Below are 21,525 nucleotides of genomic sequence, written 5' to 3'. Positions count from 1 at the left end.
GGGGAAGTTGAAATCCCCCATTAGTATGGCTTCTCCTTTGCTACACGCATTTCTAATGTCATTGTATAACAGATATTTTGCTCACTGTCTGAATCTGGCGGTCTATAGCATGATCCTATTATTATGCCCTTTGAATTTTTTTCCGTTATTCTGACCCATATTGATTCAGCTTTGTTTCCTTTGTCCAGGTTTAAAATCTGGGCTTCAAGACTGTTTCTTATGTATAGCGCTACCCCTCCTCCTCTTCTGTCCTGTCTGTCTTTCCTATACAGTGTATACCCACAAATATTATATTCATCCCCATCACTCTCAGACAACCAAGTTTCTGTAACACCTATCACATCATAGTTACTTGTTAGTGCAGTAGCTTCAAGTTCTAGAATTTTGTTTCTGATACTTCTAGCATTTAGATAAATACATTTAATGGTTGTCTTACCTGAGTTGTTGTCCTTGTTTTGATGCGGTCTCCCTTCTGTTTTTTTGTTGATTTCTCCCCCCTTCCTTTCTAGTTTAAATGCTTCTGAACCTGCTTGAGTATCTTTTCTCCAAGTAGATTGGTTCCCTTTTTATTTAAGTGCTGTCTGTCCCGTCTATACAGATAGTCCTCGTTGTAGAATGTGGTCCAATGATCAAGATAGGTGAAGCCTTCCCGTGTGCACCACGTCTTCAGCCATGCGTTTTGATTAATTATTTCCAGCTGTCCATATGGTCCTTTGCAAGGTGCCGGTAGTATACCAGAAAATACCACAGTTTTGGTCTTCTCTTTTAATTTCCTTCCTAGCTCTCTGAATTTGTTTTGCAGGGATTTTGGTCTGTCTCTTCCAATGTTGTTTGTACTGATGTGGACGACTACTACCAGATCATCTCCTGTTCGTTCTAGGAGCCTGTCCACGTTCTCAGTGATGTGCTTGACCGAGGCTCCCGGAAGGCAGCACACTGTTGTAGTAAGGGGGTCCAAACTGCGAATTGAACTTGCTGTGTTTCTCAATATGTAGTCCCCAACAATCATGACCTCCCTTCTTTTTGCTGTCTGGTCACCACTGTCAATAGGGTCCTGGATGTTGTTCCTTTCGTTCTCTTGTTGTTGGTTCTGCTCATCAAAATTTTGAAGTGACTCAAATTTGTTGGTTGTTTTGATATCTGGTGGTTGTGTTTGACAAAGTTTATTTTTTTCCCCGCTTCTGCCTACCTGAACCCGGATGTTCTGACCTTCTATCTCACTGGTGGCTTTCAGTCTGTTAGGGGTGATGCAGACTTCCATGAATTGTGGGTGTGCCAGCTCCTCAAGATCCTGTTGCTGTCTCACTTCTTCCAGCTTCATTTCTAGCATACTTACTAGTATATGCAAGTCCTGGATCGCGCGGTACTTTACGCACACTTGGTTTAGCTCCGCTGGGTTTTCTCGGATTTCCCACATCAAGCAAGTGTCACAGATTACTGGCTTGAAGACCATGTTGAGGGTTTTTTTTTTTTAAATTTAGTTTCTTCTGCAGCTGTCAGCCTGCTTTCAAACTGCTTCTAAACTGCTCTGTACTTTTCCACGCCTGTACTTCTCCCACTCGCTGTCGCTTCCACTCGCTGTCGATGGGAAGACTGCCTTGTTTATAGCTGCGTTGTTCTGCTGAACAATTTGTAGATTTTATTTTTCACTATGACATTATGGACTTTTTTGTGTTGATCAGTGGCAAAAACTCCTAATTAAATCCATTTTGATTCTATGTTGTAACACAATAAAATGTGGAAAAGTCCAAGGGGGGATCATTGGGAAAAATAAACAAAATGACCATGGTTATAACAAATCACAAAAAAAAAAAAAAATCAAAAAAGGCATCAGATTAATACCTGGATAAAAACATGAACAGATCCTTGACATTTCCTAAAAGCTTTCATAAAGGTGAGTTGTTTATTGCAGTTATTCTATTACACTTGTTTTTATTGGCTCTGAAAGCAGGTTGTCTGTGTGTGTGTGTGTGTGTATATATGTGTATATATATATATATATATATATATATATATATACACACACACACACACACACACACACACACACACACACACACACATATATATATATATATTTATTTATTTATTTTTTTCTTTTTAAAGTTCATAACATTTTGTATTTTTTGTCTCACTCCCAGAGCCTCGAGATATACAATAAAAAAAATAAATATGTACACTGTATTTTGTTGGCCCAAAAGGCCTATAAATACGAGGCGCATATGAGGAAGCACAATTTATTTGTATCTGGGGACCTGGACAGCAGAAGATGTAGCCTTCATTGTGAAGAGGCTGCAGATGGAAGCAACTGTGGAGCGCTGCCTCACTCCAGCACAGCTCAGTAGGGTCTTTTTGGCATGTCATTAAGATTGGCTACCTGAACCCCCTACAGTAAAGCAGATATACTCTCATATATTAATTGACCAAATAACTTTATTAAATGAAACCATTTCCTGCTCTTTATTTAATACGATTTTATTCAGTTCCATGATACTGGTTCTTTATATCAGTGTGGTACGTTATATCCCAGGTATGTTGTTTCATGGGATGTAGCCACCCGGAATTTCACTTCTCCAAGCACTACAAAACTTTTGGCGAGTGCATTTTAAGGACTTTTTTTTTTTTTTGAGAGTCAATATCCATCTTAAAGATGCCAGGGAATAAAAATGATCCCAATTTGCAAAACTTTAAGGAAGGTTTTAAAGATTTTTATTTGTTGTTGTTGTTCATGAACATTATCTTATGTTAAACAGTGCTTTGAAAAATTTGAATATAGTAGCAAATCCTTTCTAAATGGTTACATTTCCATGAACTGAAAACATGTCATAACAAAACATGTTTTTAAAACTGTGCTTACGAAGTTGTATGAATGGGGCCCTAGAACTGTAATCACAGGGTTTCACATTATGGAGATATCAGTCCTACAAATTTCAGAAAGGGTCTTCCTCTGTTACTTTCCCAGCACAGTCAACAGTATAGAGTAAAAGTATGGTAACGGTATGTTTCGGAACTAGCAGACATGGACGATAACAAAAGCTCCACATTACAGAAGCGCCCTCAGGAATCTGTAAATCCAAGCAAGTCATCTTAATTTATAGTGCCAACGATTCATCCAAGCAGGTCCAGAACTGCAGTAAAGTACGTCACCACACCAAAGGCAATGAATATTTGTGGTTGCTTGAATATAAATCCTCTCTCTCTCTCTCTCTCTCGCTCTTTGTATTTGCGGTGTGCTTCTTGTTCTCTGAGCTACAATAGCCTCCACTGTTTTTAAGTGAGAAGCCTTCCTAGTTGCTAAATATTTAAGGCATGTTGAGATCAATTTAACATTAATTTAACTGCAGGGAGCCATTATTTCCTAATGTTTTCAAATACACAGCAGTTATGTGATAGAAACTTTTGGCATCAGTATATGAAAGTGTTTTAAACATTACCAGATACATGTTTTTTCAGTAAGGCTGCCTGCCCTAGCCATGCCAAATAGAGTTAGGGATTAAATTGTACCTTTGTTGGTTTACTCCTGAACTGTGTCCTGTGGGCTAACAACTACCTAAATAGATAAACTAGCAACAGTTTTGCTCAACCCCTGAGGAACAAACAATGTACAAGACATAATGGGCGGATTGTTTTTTATTTCTGTTTTTTGACAACTTAACCGGGTAACCATCTGATTTTGTACATTTATTTGCTGAAGCTAAGATATCTAAGTTTTAAAAGAGAAGGTTTTCTTGTAAAGCAAGAACATATTTCAGGGGGAACAGTTGCCAAACTTCAAGAGTTTTTCCTCAAGCAAAACATTATTCCACTGGAGAGAGTTTCTTGAATGTAGGGGGTCCTGGAATTATATAAACACCCTCCTATCTGGACAGAACAGGTTGTGCTTTGGCGGTGGGTGGCACTGGCAGTGCACCACTAAAGTTCTGGAGAGCCTTGCAAATGGAAACCTAGGAGAGCCTTTGGTTTATCAGATGGTGAAATTGTGTCCATTTCAGGTCGCCGTGAATACAGAGCTGCTGTCACTGGGGGGTAGCACGAAATCCATGAGGCAAACCTCAGACCAGTGAATAATATGTTTTGTTCAACACTGATAGGTGTAAATCAAGCAGCGCTTACAAGGAAGACATAAAAGAAAAAAAAAATCCCCTCAAATGACAACCGCTCTCAGTGACTTCACCACAGCTGTACATGTAAAACCAGAGCCTCCTCTCATTAGTTAGAGGAGAAAGCAATGTTTGTCCCAAATTTCAGGAAGGAAAAAAAAACAGACCAAAAGCAAAACAATCTGGTTGTATTCGCAGCTGTGAAGAAGACACACTGGCAATAAAATCGCTGGCACGCCCTACAAAATGACATCGGCCGTGAGAAGGTATCAAATCAAACTGGACAAGTGGGAGGGGTAAAACAGGGATAGGGATCAGGAGAGTCAGATCATTTACAGAGTGGTTGGTCAGAAAGTGACAGCCAAGGCACGGAAAACTCCATTAGACATTAGACAGGTGGCTGACGAGACACTCAGACAACACCATCGGCTCACCAGCCGATACCTTTATTAGGTCACAGGGTAACTGTGTAAAGTGAGTTTAACCAGGAATGTTCAGTTTACACAGACAACATGCACTTGTTTCACTCCCCTTTTTACAACCAACCTTTGCATTCCAGGTTTGCAGTAATTCATTTACTAAGTGTCCCAACTATCAGAATCTTAATAAAATAAAGTAAGGAAATGCTAGAAATGACCAGGGGTTATCATTAAAATAACAGCTTTGGTTTCAGAAATGTACATTTTTTTTTTTTTAAGACCCCCTCATCATAAGAAATCAAAATCACACAGAGTTGAAGTGGAAGGAAGTTAAAAATAAATCATAAGCAGGGGTGAAATTCTGCCGGTACTCTGTACCGGGACTTATTTTAATGCCGGTACTGGGTACTGGGACTTATTTAATCTGCTTTTCATCCATTCACACAATCCACTGGTGCAACGTTTCTCAAATGCACTTTCATTCAGCAGTTTGTCCTGCTTGCACTAAGCTTGCAAAAGCGCCCGTTTTCTCATTGGAAATAGTGATATTTTGAAATTTACCTGTCCTGGTCACAAAAGCAAAGTATGTGGGGAATAATAGCCATTTTCTATACTTTTGAGGCATAAGCAATTAGGAAATAACACTTACTACCCAGGAATAAAAAAAAAAAAAAATTGTTACACGATGTTATATATAGATATGAATTTCACCCCTGGATTATGGGCATACTTTTGTTTAGTTTTTAAGTCACAAAAAGGTTATTTTTGATGTGATATACGCAAACTGTCAGTGATTCTAAACAGGCAGCTTTCATTTTAATTGAATATTTCACAATTCAAGCAAGTACACATATTAAAAGGTATTGACAATGTTGTCCCAAGGGACTTTTCAACCTGAAAAAAGAAACAAGGACCAGGGGTCACAAATGGAGATTAGATAAAGGGACATTCAGAACAGAAAATAGGAGGTACTTTTTTACACAAGGAATCATGGGAATTTGGAACCAACTCTCCAGTAATGTTGTTGAAGCTGACACCCTGGGATACTTCCAAGAAGCTGCTTGATGAGATTCTGGGATCAACAAGCTACTAACAACCAAACTAACAAAATGGGCCAAATGGCCTCCTCTCATTTGTAAACTTTATGTTCTTATATCCTTTACTACTTTTACTTCTGCTACGTAAGCTTCTGAAACAAATATATTGTACATACCTTGTGGTTTAAAATGTGAAAGACAGATGGTTACCTCCCGTTATGCTACCCTTTCACCATCAGCAAACAGTTTGATGTAATGTTTTCTGAAAATAAAAATCCAGGAAGCCAATCTGCATAACAGTCAGAGTAAACTATTACAATAAATCGCTTCCATGACATTTTAGCAAATATCATAAGATTGCCCTGACACCATAAAGTCACTATTTTTATGTTTCCCGTACCTGTGCTAAATTGAAAGGAATTGGGCACCAGGGAAAAACGTGAGAAAGCATAAAGCAGCATTAAATTAATCACCTGGGGGAAGGCTTTGTTATAACAATTGGCAACTGTGCGTGTTTCATTCTCCCAACATGTTGAAGGTGCATACCGATTTTCAGATTAATCCATGTTCACAAGTTATAAGTCATAAAGCTTTCTCATAAGCAAACCTCCATCCATACAATGGACTCGGTGTAGTTATTTTTCTTTGAAAGAAACCCTTTCTATTACCCATTGCTGCAAGTTTGCTCACAGGACATGATCCCACTGCTGCACATATCTAAAAAAACAGCTACACTTGGTATTACAGTAGTATTTCCTAACTTAAGTAAGCTTTCAATACTTATTATATACTACCTACCTAACTGAATATGTGGTGTTTGAGAAAAAAATAAAACACAAAAAACTGAATTAAACTCTGTAGTTTCTAGAATTATTAAAGACCTCCTTGAAATAATAGTTTGTTGGATAATACAGTAGCTCAATGTATGGTAAAGTTTTCTTTGTAGACTGCAATTTGGGACCTTCTCATGAACAAGCTCTAGAACCGTTTCGAAAATACTGGATATTTAGGATCATTTTCATTGTTCATATTTTCCGATCATACTCTCTGTTCTGTGTGTTTTCAAGATCAAAGCTCATCCATAGCAGAAAGAACCTGATATATTCCACACAGAACATGTATTACAAACAGTCTTTGTAGCATTTAAAATATTGTTGGGGTTACTCTTATCAGAATTTAAAAGAACATTTTGAATTGCTTTTTCTGCATGTCAGCCTCATGCTACGTGTATTTATATCATTGTCCATGGAAGATTGTGACAATCGAAATACGTCCTGTTGCATGGTGAGCTCGGTCATTGCTGGCTAATGCCAGATTTCTGACATTAGGTCAAGAGGTTTATATAAAGCTATGGTCAGTGATCAGGACAATGAAGCACATATCTTGGGTTTCCGATTTTAGGTTTTCACAGACAGAACACCCCAGAGAGATGGATAGAAAAACACAAGAGATTGTTACTAGTTTGTGCGTACGTAGTTCTAATTATACAACCATTCATTTATTGTTTAGGTTTACTGACGTTTGCTCTGTGTCGGCAGAGGGATAACATGCTCAGCTAATGCTTGTCAAAAAAAAAAAAAAACACATTCTGCTGTTTTCTATAATCCCAGGTGAGCGTCGAAAGAAAAAAGTTTCCAAATCTGTTTTCTGTCATCGTTCTTATTGGAGAGAGGAAAAGTAGAAGCTCACAGCATTGAATTAGGAGCAGACACTGCACCTGCAGGTACTGAGCTGCCATGGGTAAATCATTCTCTTTCCAGGCAGGTGTGCCTAATAGGTAGTGTGTATGAGTCCTGTGATGGAACACAGAACATAAATACAGGAAACATGGGATAAAAAAAAAAAAAACTATTTACATTACAACATGTGGGAATACGTCAACACCTAACTTCACATTTCTGTAATGTTTTCCCAGACAACATCACAAAGGCTGACCTCATACATATAATAAACCTGCAAGGCTTTTCCACTACATACAGATATTTACCGCTGTATGTATATATGTATGTACGTATGTATGTGTGTATATATATTAAAGTTTTTGCTCAGCCAACTTCCCAAGCATTTATTTCCTTTAATGCCTATACAGACACCTAAGAATATCAGTAAATGAACAGCATAAAATGTGCTGATATTATGTGAACAGTAAAAAGTATCAGTGCAAAGATTCTGTGTGAAAACTTGAAGTACTTTACCGTAACATTTTATTTTGCTATTTAATGATCTATTGATTACTAGTGGTATATGGCTCCATGTCTGGCATGACTAATAAAATATTACAGCCAGCGTATTTATGTGTGCATAAAAAAAGCAATCAATACAGGGCATTAAAGTACACATGCAATTCATACTGGAGCAGTGCATTGGAGAAAATCTGCTTCCCAAAGGTCACCTTACAGTGAAAAAGCCAGGGTGCAATGTGCAGTTAAAATACAGAAACGTAGGTGAAAAGTGTAATTTTCCATTGAAGTATTTCTTGTTTCTGAATCTGAAAAGATGTTTCTAGAAACAGCCTTCAATAAAACAGCAAATCAGGTAGTTAAAATAGCATATAATATAACATAGTCTAGATTAGGGTACCCTCAACACCTTCTGTAAAAGAAAGGCAGCATAGAGTTTTAAATATACTGCAGAGATGCAATAGATTGCAATTAAGTCTGTAGTGCTGGCAAGTGCGGGCACAGAGACAGGCTTGATCCTTATACTCCCCCCACAATGCATGGTATTATGTAGTTAGCAATGCCTTTCTCAGTGGTTGAACACGCATCTGTGTGTTTACATTGTGCATTACTTTAGAGATATCTTATAGTTTTCTATAACTGATGCAAATAGTTTACATTTTGAAAAATGATGTCACACACTAATTAACACATTTAAACAATGCACACAAATGCAAATCTGTCTATTAAAGAATATAATTACCCCCCTCCCCCCGAGACAATATACAGTAAGCATCAGATTGTACAGATAAAAAGAGGAGTTGTCAGCATTTTAAGGATAAGTCGAAAGCTATGAAGAGATCTTTGCAAACTACCATAAGTAAAGAGACAAAGATGAAGGTTGCATAGCTTTTTTCACAAGACTGACCAATTACAACACTTAACTTGTGTTTTTGATACAAGTTAGAAGAAACGGTTGCAGAAACCCTGGCCCCCATTGGTTTTACAGTTGTGTTTTTGATATCTCCACTTCAAATGCTGGGCACTTTTAAAAATTAAAGCATTTTCATTTCAGATTTATATTGTTAAAGCTTTCACACATGGCAATACTGTCCTACAATTACATGATACTGTGATCGTTCCACTGTGTTATGCTGTGAACCACAGCTAGTTTTAAAACTGAAAGACAGCAAATGCTTATTGTAAAAGTTTACCGATATTTTAAAATTAAGGGCTATAAGAACAATAAATACTGTAACTGATTAGAAGGCCTTCTTTGTTGTTCTCCAAGTTACTGCAGTTACACTGTAGATGCTATAACGAGTTACTGTAAATGAGATACTGTTTTAGCAGACAGATTTAATTAAGTAAACTACTTTTGCCAGTAGTTCAGTGAAAATGATGCAATTGTACCGACACTGAGATCAATGTATTCATACATTTAAGGTTGACCTTCAGATGGTAAAAACAAGCAAGGTGTTCCAAGTACTGTATATGGTTAATCTAGACAAGAAAGAACAAACTATCTTTGCCACATTGGTACAGCTGTATCACTGTTACGCTGTATCGTTTAAGTTCTAGTGTGTCATTGTGACGTACTATAAACACGGAAGTCTGAACAGCGTCAAAATCTATATCAAATTCTAGTGATATTCCGAAAAATTAGCCTCACACGCAATATACAGAAATGACTTTTGAAATCTGTTCATATTTTACATAACTAAAAACTATCTCAGAGTTTATCTCCCAGTCATGTCTGTGTGAACCAAACAGTAGTCCACAGTTTGAGTTAAACCTTATGGTGTCGGGTGAGTTTGCAAAAACTAACAGCAAAAACACTTTTGTTTTCTCATTCACAGCTGTAACGGAAATATTACTTAATCTACTACTTACAAATACGTCTTTCAGGACTTTCTCATAAGAGAAATGCAGGGTGTGGCTGTCTGCAGGATCTCTGGAGAGATCAAAACTGTAGTTGTTAGTTTGCTTTCCTCCAGCAGTCAGAGCCTGACAGAGCTCATCAACATAAATGTCTCTCTTCATTTCCATTTCTTGGGCTTCTTTGGAAATCTCTTCTTCAGACACTGGTATCGACAATAAAAAGAAAAAAGTATTCAATCACACTCTAGCACAGATTCACACATACAATCTGGGGGGGGGGGGGGGGTGATCTTGGTGTTTTGTCTTAAATCAAGTGGATAAAGTTGGTTAATTCCATATTTTTTTTAGTCTCATATGAAATGGAATTAGAGCAATGGTTCCCAACCTTTTTCCCAATGTAGGGACCACCTAGGTGTTTGGATTTTCCCCACGGACCACTTTTTGAAACTCATTTGTATGTGTATAAGTACATGTAATTTATTACACTCGCTGATCGCCAACTTCGCTCAATGTACATATAAAAAACACAGGAACACGAAGACGAGGTGGGTGGGAAGCAATCCGAAAAACGTAAAAATGATTAGAGAGTGTACAGGATGTTACTTACCACAACAGGTGGGCTGTGATGTGTAAATTAAACGGGATTGGTGGCACACGGTCGATAGGATTTGTAATATTTTTGTTAAATACGACAATGTCAAGAACAGACAGCACACATTATCTCCAGAAGTAGTGCTAATAGAATTTCTCTATCTTGTGAGATATTAACCTAGCTGAATTCCAGACTATGTCATTGGCGACCGTGACCAGGGGTTCCTAGGGGGTGGCACATACTTGGCCGAGCTCCGCCCGGGTAGGGAGGGATTAGGTCGGCAGGGCAATCCACGGTTCACCATGCACCAGCGACCCCTGTGGCTGATATGGCGCCTCCTGGTCTGCAGTAGAGCCATTCAGATCTGTGTTGTCCTCTGGCACTATAAGTCTGGTGGCTTCGCTGTGGCTCTACAGTGCAAAAAATGACAGACTGGCAGGAACATGTTTCGGAGGACACCGGGGGGTTGCAACGGTGAACCGGGATAAAAATAATAATTGGGCATTTCAAATTGGGGAGAAAACCGGGGTAAACACATTGGCGACAACTAAATAAAAAAATAATAATCTGGCTTAATAAACATGTGTAATAATATAGAAGTAAAATCGATCATTCACACTATGGTACAGTTCACAAATCAATCTACAAATATAGCCTCTTTTTTCACATTAACCTCTGTTACTATATGCACCTAATCTCTCCAAAAACTGTACTGAAATGATGGTATATTCCTATATCCCTGGCAACACTGTAGCATATATATTGTTGAGAATGAAAACTATTAAAACTGTGGTTTTCGTGTTTTTTATTTTTTATTTAGTTATTCAAATGGAGTTAGGAATATTCAATGCAGTGCGATACAGCCGAGCAAAAAGGCTGGAACAGCCAGATTAGTGTTTCCACCCTCCCATAAATTCAGTGAACACAAGCAGTAGAAGGAGCACAGACTAGAAAGCAGTGCATTTACATGAATGCGAAATGCAGATTTCTTGTTTTTTTTTTTTTTTTTTTTTTTTTTAATAATGCTGGCTAAAAAAATTAATACATTTTTTTTTGACAAGACAAATGTGACTTCACAATGTGTAAATTATTCAGTTAGTATTTGTTTCACATTTGAAGCTTTTTCAGTTAAAGGTGGCCTTGATGGCAATGCTTGATATTGCAATAAAGGGAGCTGTAATAAACAGTGCCTTGCAAAAGTATTCAGACCCCTGACCAATTCTCTCATATTACTGAATTACAAATGGTACATTGAAATTTCGTTCTGTTCGATATTTTATTTTTAAACACTGAAACTCAAAATCAATTATTGTAAGGTGACATTGGTTTTATGTTGGGAAATACTTTTAAGAAAAATAAAAAACTGAAATATCTTGCTTGCATAAGTATTTAACCCCCACACATTAATATTTGGTAGAGCCACCTTTCGCTGTAATAACAGCTTTAAGTCTTTTTGGGTAAGTATGTACCAGCTTTGCACAGAGTATCAGAGTGATTTTGGCCCATTCTTCTTGGCAGATATGCTCCAGGTTGTTCAGGTTGGTTGGACGATGCTTGTGGACCGCAATTTTTAAATAGTGCCACAGATTCTCAATGGGATTGAGATCAGGACTTTGACTGGGCCACTGTAGGACTTTCACCTTTTTGTTCTTGAGCCACTCCAATGTTGCTTTGGCCTTGTGCTTGGGATCATTGTCCTGCTGAAAGGTGAATTTCCTCCCAAGCTTCAGTTTTTTAGCGGACTGAAGCAGATTCTCTTACAGTATTTTCCTGTATTTTGCTCCATCCATTCTTCTTTCAATTGTAACAAGATGCCCAGTCCCTGCTGATGAGAGGCATCCCCACAGCATGATGCTGTCACCACCATACTTCACTGTAGGGATGGTGTGTCTTGAGGCATGGGCAGTGTTAGGTTTGCGCCACACATAGCGCTTTGAGTTTTGGCCAAAAAGCTCTATCTTGGTCTCATCTGACCACAAAACCTTTTCCCACATCGCAGCTGGGTCACTCTCATGCTTTCTGCCAAACTCCAGACGTGCTTTCAGATGGTACTTTTTGAGTAACGGCTTCTTTCTTGCCACCCTCCCATACGTGCCAGTGTCATGCAGAGCTCTTGATATGGTTGACTGGTGCACCATTACTCCACTCCCAGCCACTGAACTCTGTAGCTCCTTCAAAGTGATTGTTGGCCTCTCTGTGGCTTGTCTCACAAGTCTCCTTCTTGTTTGAGAGACAGCTTTTTCTTGGCAGTGCCTGGGTGGTGTGATGCAGCTTCCAATTCCTGATTATTGATCCAGCTGTGCTCACTGGGCTATCCAAACACTTGGATATTATTTTGTACCCTTTCCCTAATCTATGCATTTGTATTACTTTATCTCTAACTTCTGTAGAATGCTCTTTGGTCTTCATTTTCCTTCAGATTCACAGCCTTACCAATGATCCTTCAACAGTGGGGTTTTTATCCAGAAAATGTGACAGCAACTTTAATGGTTCACAAGTGGAGGCCAATGGTAAGGTAATTGTGTCCTCGTTTGGGCAATTTCTTTCATCGGTGCAAACTGGGAGCTTCCACAGCACAGGGGTTGAATACTTATGCAAGCAAGATATTTCAGTTTTTTATTTTTCTTAAAAATATTTCCCAACATAAAACCAGTGTCACCTTACAATAATTGATTCAGAGTTTCAGTGTTTAAAAATAAAATATCAAACAGAACGAAATTTCAATGTACCATTTGTAATGCGGTAATATGAGAGAATTGGTCAGTGGTCTGAATACTTTTGCGAGGCAATAAGGCCCAACAGGGTGTCTGTATACGTCGGATATACGGACGCCTTGAGCGTTGTGCAGCACGAGACGAAGTGAAGTATACTCAACATTACTGCATTTATAATCAAGGTCAAACAGTGGATTTTATGGGCAAAAAATATTTGCACCTATGCTAGTCAAATCAGCATGTCTGCTTACTGCTTTTGGGGTTTTGTTGCTGATAATTGGTCACTCAGTTTGACAGTTACTGTACATCTAACTGTAAACAAGATGACTACCGGTACTTTAAATTCTGTGAGGCAGCGCAGTGATTTCAAATATGTGACAAGGCTCCAATTGTCCATCCAATATATGGACAGCTGGAACCTTGCTCGACCAATCACATTGCTTGTTTCACATTCCACTGCCAGCCCTGGACTATAAATTCATTTATAAATACACACGTGATAAAAGAAAACCGATAAAGGGGGGAAATGCAGACTACATACATCTCTTATAATTATATATCATATTGTTAAAAAAGGCTATTTGTTGTGTTGCTTAGTAATATTAGTAGCACAACGAGTGATTGTGTATAAATTGTTTTTTGCAAGAATTGCGTAACCAAATTTTGAGAGTTGACCACCTGGAGTTTACTCACGGAAAACAGGGTGTGAACCACTGCCTTAATGAAATTAGACCCCTATTATGTGCAGTTGAATGTATATGATTCCTTATATGATTAGTTCATAAACCCTTATTAAAATCCTTTTGTACTGCATGTAAGAGAACTTGAACTGATTAATATAGCTACTGTACAATCACTGCTTGTTTCGATGTACTTCAAGACCTGCAGAATCAATCAGTCAGATACAGCTGTTCGCATACTGGATTACACGAGATACAAGGATTATAGCAAGAGCCAAAGTTGAGTGTTTCAATCACCACCAGATACCCTCAGGCCCAACATCAAGTCCCAACAGGTGCACTTTATCGCAATGTAATCATGGCTTTCAATGTTGTAAAATGAGCAGTCATTTGGGTAAAATACCTCACAAAATCTTATCATAGCAGGTGTATGTTTTCACACACACACACACACACTTCTGCAAATGTGATAAAACTGCCACTGATCGCAGGCATGCTTAATGAAGAGGTTGCCTTTCCCATAAATCCTTCTGGATCTTTAGGCTGCAATGTGAGTGAAACCCCTTAATTCAACAGGTTTACCTTCACTTAAAGATTCAGAATCATATTCAAACTTCACAGTGTTGAAATGTACATGCATTCTTTTTCAATTCCAAACAATCTTACCTTGTGGAGTTTTTTTGTGCTGATTTCGAGCAATGTCTTTGTGCACTTTCAATTTCAACACCATAAATACATTTCCAGCCATCAAAGTACTGCTTAAAAATATCACTGACTTTTGAAAGACTGCAGGAATCACGATTTATCTGCTTTTTCAAGACTTGTAGTCTAGACCACAGTGGAGTATAAGTGGCATATACAGGCAAAATAAAATATCAAAAGATACTGCAAATGTCTATTCTGCACATACACTAGTCAAAGTGGCAGTTATTACATTTTTGTAGCCCTAATAACAATAATAGCAGCTATTTTAGGGATGTTTTTTCAGAGTTGGTTGATATTTTAATAATTACAGCAGCTTTACCGTAAAACATAAGAAATGAATGAATGCATAAATAGCTTAAGCAAAATGTTGGAATGGCTATTCAGAAAGACCTTCTGGTTATGAAAAGGGCACAACCTGACAACCGAACCCTGCTTCTGACCTCAGCTCACAACCACAGAGGTCTTGGTGTTTAATTTACTGTGTATAGTTACCATTTTGTTAAGCAATTAGTCTTAAAAACATGTTCATACGTCTGTGTATAATTAACGATTATGATTAGTACTTGTGATGACTTTGCCACCTACCGATGGTTTTCATTATCGTATACCATGTGCAAGTTGCAGTGAACCCACGTTTCTAAATGGACTGCAGGCAGCACGTTCAATACTGTGTGAAACACCTGGAATTGCATGGAATTCCATAGACAGGTGTCTTACACATTAACTACACAATTCCAGGTCCATTACACAGTCACAATTAGTGCAGGGGAAGCACTGCATTGTTTTGTGTTAAAAGTTACTACACTTTTTTTTTTTTTTTTCAGATTTTGCTTTAACGTTGAAACACTTTGATAAAATAACAACAAAATAGTGAGGAATTATTTCTCTTTGTACTTACTGATGATGATCTGTCTGTTGGGTCAGCATAGATCTGAAACCATGGTGACTGACTGACAACAAACACAGCCTATGACGGGTGAGCTTCTGAAGTGCTCAGCACTCAGCTGCTCAAACTGCGACTTAATGTTCCTCATAATTGTAGCATGTGTTAGAGATGAACCAGGAGTTCAACGTTACCTTTCCCACTCCAAGCTGACTGTCCATCACACAAATCCACACTGAAACCTGACCCAAGATCCTCTTCCCAGGTTATTCTCAGGAAATAGATTTTCCCTGGTTCCGATGAAACTTCAATCCTGCGCACGCTTGTGTCCATTCTAAAACAAATAAAAAAGAATCTGGATTTAAAAAGACACACCCTATGGCAGCACTGCTGGAATTGTACATTACATCTACATATTGTGAATAACAGATGTGTTAAGCAAAGACAAAAAGCTGGACCACTATAACTGGCAGGTCAAACTCCTCTCTTTCAAATAGCATATCAGTTATCTTACATAATGCACTCTTCCTGTTGTTTAAGGGTGTTGAAGAAATCACCTTAACACACTTAAATTAGTAGGTAAATGTGATCTTAAAAACCTTCATGCTTAAAGGGTACATAAGGACCTTTTATTTTATTGTGTTACATGTTCCCATGTGTTGCTACAGCTGTTTATGTAAGGTGTGTGTACTGTTTACATTATTATTATTTTACATTGCACTCCCTGCCTCAAGATGGCGTCCCATGTACCCGCATTGACTTCTCAGAATAACATTTCCCATCATCCTCCTGCTCACTGGTAAATCAATCTCATGTTACATATGTGAGCAGGAGGATGATGGGAAATGTAGTTCTGACACAATAAATTAAAAAGGTCCTTATGTACCCTTTAACCTGTTAAGAAAAAACTAAAATTGGCTGTGAAACATTATTTGCTTTACATGAGACCAATATTTGGGACCCTGAAATATTGAACGGTAGCGCAGACAGGCTGCATTACTTTTAAATTACTTATTTCTTGTAAAGGCAATTTAGAATTTAACACCAGCAAATCATCTCTGTCCAGCAGGACAGCCTTATTTTACTTCTGTACAGTATATTTAAAAGCAACAGAGCTGCAATACAGTACATTTTAACCACAAGTATTTTGTTACAGCAACAGAGCACTGAAAAACATTTCTGAAAAATCTTTTTGCTTGCTATAAAAAACTAAATAAAAAAGCCTCCTGATTTATTTCTTCCATGTGCATTTTTTTTTTTAATGAATGGTAAATGTACTCGTACATTAATGCACCCCCTCTCTAAAGAGACGGCTCAGCATGATACTAGAGATTAAATGCCTCTTGCAGAGCATATCAGGAGTGCCAAGCTCTTTGAATTAATCAACTATATGCTGTAGATCACCCCAATGAAGGACGTGCAATATAATGTGATAGAACACAGTGGTCACATTGTTAAATGCTTCCAGCAAATGAACGAGAATCAGGGGATCCTGTTACTGAACCACAGCTGAAGGCTGAGAGTCAGATAAAATGAGATGGCAGCATTCAATCAGGAAGTATTATATCAAGGGCTTTAACACTTCAGTTGAATTTGCTAATCACTGCCGTGTTCATGCGATTACCAGCTAGGCCTATGCCTCGAAGTTAGACTGAATAGAATTACACAGGGAAACGACACAAGGCTTCAAATGGTGCATTAACGAGTCCCAACCAGCTAAAATAATGTGATATTCATGACCTTGAATGAGCTTAACCGTGTCCAGTGTAGTCAGGATAACAAGCTGCACTGTTTGTAAAACCTTTAAATCTGTTAACCTGTTCTGCAGTCCTGCAGTACCTACACAAATTTCACAAGCACCATTTCCATCATTTCATACCAATTTAAATCAATTATTAACACTGACTTATGCTTCTAAACATGCACTTACTATCATACTTATAATCAAGGGGCATTCAATGTATTTCAAAAGGTATATTTGCAAAAACAAAAATAACTGTACTAGTACCGTAAACTTTCGAATATCTATGGGGGGGCTCAGATCGGTGGGAAGAATGGACGTTAAACCAGCCAAGCATTGTCTCCTCGAATGATACTGAAATGCAACTAAATCCTGTATATTGAACCGTGATGATACTGCAACAGGACCATCATAGCCTTGTTTACCTGTGTATTCGAAAACATTTGTAAGCAAAACCATTCATTTTTGTCAGAATATTAAAATACGTTTTCATATTTTCAGTACAGTAAGCAGGTAGATGCTTTCCTTGCAGACACTTTTTTAGAAGTTCAAAAGACCCCGCTTTCACTGAAAATGGAGTGAAGGACTGGAAAAATCTAAAGAGAAAACTTCAGAAGCGTTCATAATCTGGCACCACAAACAGTGTTCTGAAAGGTGGCATTTGTTCAAATAGTCGAAGGAAATATGTTATGACTGTAGCGTCACAGTTATCAAATTCTCCCAAAACGGTGGTGCGTGAAAACAGACAGTATGCTATGAAAATATTTTTTTTGCCAAACGTTCTGTAAAATCAGATACGGATCAAGCTGTTTGTATAGATAACAGCAATTTGAATAAATGTAGAAATTGTAACAAGGATGTTCCAGGCAAGGGAATGCGCGAAAAGGAGTTTTCATTGACTGCCTCCTGCAGCGGTATGAGGGGCTCATATCGGCTGGAAGAATTGACGTTAAACCAGTCATTGAAATGCACCTAAATCCTGTATCTGTACTACAGTGTTGATTTTGATATCCCAGCTCCCCTAGCGGTCTGGCAGTTGCGCAGTAGGAAAACGAGAAATATGTTTGTTAGACCTGCTTTGCCTGCTTGCGGGGATAAAAAAAAATAAAAATAAATAATCGATCTTCTCTCACAAATATTTTTCGTGTTGGTCAGAACAATTTCTTGTGATGGTTTGGGCAATTTATTTTGGGGAGGCTGAGCCTCCCCAAGCCTATTATATCAGTCACCTATGTTGGTATCCATGCTATTGAGAACACTGACTTTCTAGTAAACAGATTCCTATTATACATTACTAAATACAGTAGTTATTCCAATTAGAATGGTGCTTAAAAAAGACACACATGCTTGAGAATTCAACTGTATCTGTGGACAGTTCCACTGGGCAGCGTAAACACAGACTTTTGTTTAAAATGACTGATAATCAACACAAGTTGCCATTGGCTCTAAAGATGGGATGCCAAATAAACTAGTCTGTGGCACTGATAGGGTTAGGCTGCAATAAAATCTTTCTGCCATACACTAGTTTAAGTCGTCATCACTTTCAATATTAGCTCCAGGTAGGTCTATTGCATCTCCTTGTACTGTACGGTACTATATGTGGGTGGCACGAAGACATCATTAACAACTGAAGCTAACTTGCTGCTGTGTCATCCTACAGCTGCCTTTCCACTATTACAGTATCTAGCTATGCATCTTCCTACTCAGTGTAAAAAAACGAACATGGCATTACCGATATGTTCAGAGTAACTATACACAACTTCATATCTATCCTGTCGTCCCCTAAGAAATACTTTGGAATGTAAAAAAACACACACAAAACAGCTCCTGTTATATGATCTAAAAACGGCAACAATAACACACATTCACAGACATGAGGGTCACCTTAACCAAAGTCATTTGGGGGACAAATAAAGGGGATTTAAAATTAATAGCATGGATCACAGTTTGACAGTGATCCCTTAGGTAGACAATGCCAGGCATTAAGGATTTTGGAAGATTAATCTTTAACCTCATAAAAAAGATGACACTGACTTACTTACTACTCAAGAAACCCTTTTAAATGACCCATCTGCAGTATTTATCTTTCATCAAATATTCTGGGAAAGCTTATAAACACCCTCTATTCTAAACTAACATAATTTTAAAGTTACCAAGGCAGATGCAAGCATTTCAGATACCTCATTTGTATTGACTTAGTTTGACATACTAGTAGTCCCGATTGTCCACTGGGATCAATATTGCAGGCAACAATCACCAGTCCCGCAAGAGAAATCTTACTGATGGATAGAGCTTTTCCTTTTCGTCAATCTGTCAGAACAAGCCATTTATAAAGTTGTCAGGTTAAGCAAGACGCAACTGGGGCTAGCTTGTGCCCCCCCCCCCCCCTTTGTTTTAAATAATCTTTTCATAAAAATACATTTAAAAATCAAGCAAATCCGAAAGTTCTTTTTATTTATCATTAAAATAATCAAAAGCATGATTGAAAGCAGAATATTATAGTATTGTTATGTTTTACCTGAGCTAAAGCAGCCAAAACCATGCTATTATCAGCGAACAATTGAATTCTGACCCTTCAAGAAACTCTTAGAAAACAACAAAATGTCAAATTGTATTTCACCAACAAAAAATAATAATAATTACAACTTCTCTTTCAGCCAGCCAATAATAGCGCACAGATTTCATATAGACATCGTGTCTATTACAAAGGCAGACACAAAGATTGATTTCAGCCGTTCTTCATAAGTGCTTTAATGACAGCCTGACTTCCTGTGTGGTTAACAGAGTCGAATGCAGTATATCTACTAAGTAAGCAGTAGGTTGAAGAGTACAAGCTGAGCAAAACAAAATCCCACCATCTGCAAGCAACGCCCCCTTTCCATAGCTCTGAACGTGACCCTCTGCTGAAATTAATTCAGCTTTTTTTTTTTTTATTTGTCAGTGGTCTGCATTTTTTATGTTACTCACACACTGCAAGATAATAAATCAACATTATCTAAACAACCATTTTGGTAAAATTAGCTTTGCTGATTTTGTTGGAGTTAAGTTTTAATACTGTACTTTTAAGGCAGATATATATATATATATATATATATATATATATATATATATATATATATATATATATATATATACACACACACACACACACATACAGTTTATAAGAAATAATCTTTACATGCACAAACTTTCCACCTTTCAATGGATTGATTTTGCAAGATTAAGAATGTACAGAGCAGAGATATTTGACAGATACATAGGCATGTCAAGTGAAAATTCCGGCGTTTGTAAATCAAATCAGCCTGTGCCTCATAACTTATTTGATTGATGATTAAAGTAATAACCTACTAAAAGTACATCCAAAAGGTAAGAACTCAGATTACCAAAAGTAAAGCAGGAACAACTCACTGTATTATACTGTACAGTACTATCTGTACATGAACATCAAGTGTTAATCTTTGCAATTTAAAGTCTTTAAAATAAAGGTACATTGAACTAAACTAAACTTTCATCTCTATCTACGATTAAACATATGGTATGTGTTACAAGTTGCATAACATAATGTGAAATGTACTATCCCACGGCATGTGACCCAATTCAGAATGGGTTGTCACCCTGGCTTGGGGTGTAGAGACCTGAGATCCTGCAGATTATACCTGTTCAAAACAGCTCAGAAACTAAAAAGCCCAACTATACTCCAATTCTGTAAGATTACTTTGTATTCATAGAGTTGTCATGCAAGGTTAATTTGCATAGGATAAAAGGAACACTTTGTGGTGATCCATATGTTTTTAAAGTACTGTATGAAGGAACTGATTACTTCTTGGACATTTAATTCACAAGAAATGGAAGCACAGCTTTAATATTAAGTATGTTTTGTGTTTTAATTTACATTCAGCTAATCATGCAACATAAAAAAAATAAATAAAAACAGCCTGCCAAAAAGGAAGGTTGAAAATCAGTACAAACATAAAAATCAACAGGCGATTATTCCCTATAATCTTCCATATCTAATGTTACCTTTCTCAGCAGTGACCCAAGTTAACACACTTTCATCAATGCCTCCTGACCTGTCAACCTAGATTTACATTTCTACAATACTGTGTTCAATTATCTGAAAAGAACAAGTCCATAAGTCATGCTATCTTCAGTGATTAGAAACCTCATGATTACACACCACAGCACTGTAAGGTCAGTAACCATGGTATAGTTAAGATACTGGGCATTCTCTACATGTTCTCCCCTTGTAACCAGTATTTACCTAAAGGCTAAGCCATTACAGAAAGCACTTCAAAAGGACCAAGAGGGCTATGTCTTTGGAAATTAGTAATTGGAAGATGACCTACACACTTTTTTTGTAGTCTCATCTCAATCCTGCGGTGCATTCTTGTGTACAGTGCCGAGAAAAAGTTTGTGAACCCCTCAGGATTTTCACATATTTCAAAACCTAAAATGTTATTGATCTTAATCTAACTCCTAATAATAGATAAATATAACCTTGTTAAACAAATTACACAAAAGCATTTTCAGCATTTAATTGATCCACAAATGATTCAACATTCAATAGCTATGTGTGAAAAAGTATGTGGACCTTTAGATTCAGTAACTGGTGGC

At 37.6% G+C, this 21,525-nt stretch overlaps 1 protein-coding gene across 3 annotated transcripts in view; it reads right to left on the bottom strand.

Moving 5' to 3' along the window:
* The window catches only part of xrcc4 (X-ray repair complementing defective repair in Chinese hamster cells 4), a 136,271-nt gene that overhangs the window by 104,619 nt on the left and 10,127 nt on the right, over positions 1 to 21,525 (bottom strand). For 2 of the 3 annotated variants that reach the window (XR_005949912.1, XM_041244748.1), the window contains exons 2-3: positions 15,365 to 15,504; positions 9,609 to 9,799 (exon numbers count right to left, since the gene is read on the bottom strand). Coding sequence is in view for 2 of the 3 variants with exons in the window: in XM_041244748.1 (XP_041100682.1) it covers positions 9,609 to 9,799; positions 15,365 to 15,503 (330 nt within the window). In the remaining variant the exon portion in view is untranslated. Of the gene's footprint in view, positions 1 to 9,608; positions 9,800 to 15,364; positions 15,505 to 21,525 lie in introns of those variants that run through there. The other variant, XM_041244761.1, reaches the window with a different exon arrangement.

This window comes from Polyodon spathula, chromosome 1 (genome assembly GCF_017654505.1).
Source record: "Polyodon spathula isolate WHYD16114869_AA chromosome 1, ASM1765450v1, whole genome shotgun sequence".
Taxonomy (NCBI): domain Eukaryota; kingdom Metazoa; phylum Chordata; class Actinopteri; order Acipenseriformes; family Polyodontidae; genus Polyodon; species Polyodon spathula.
This window is presented reverse-complemented; position numbering and strand designations above follow the sequence as displayed.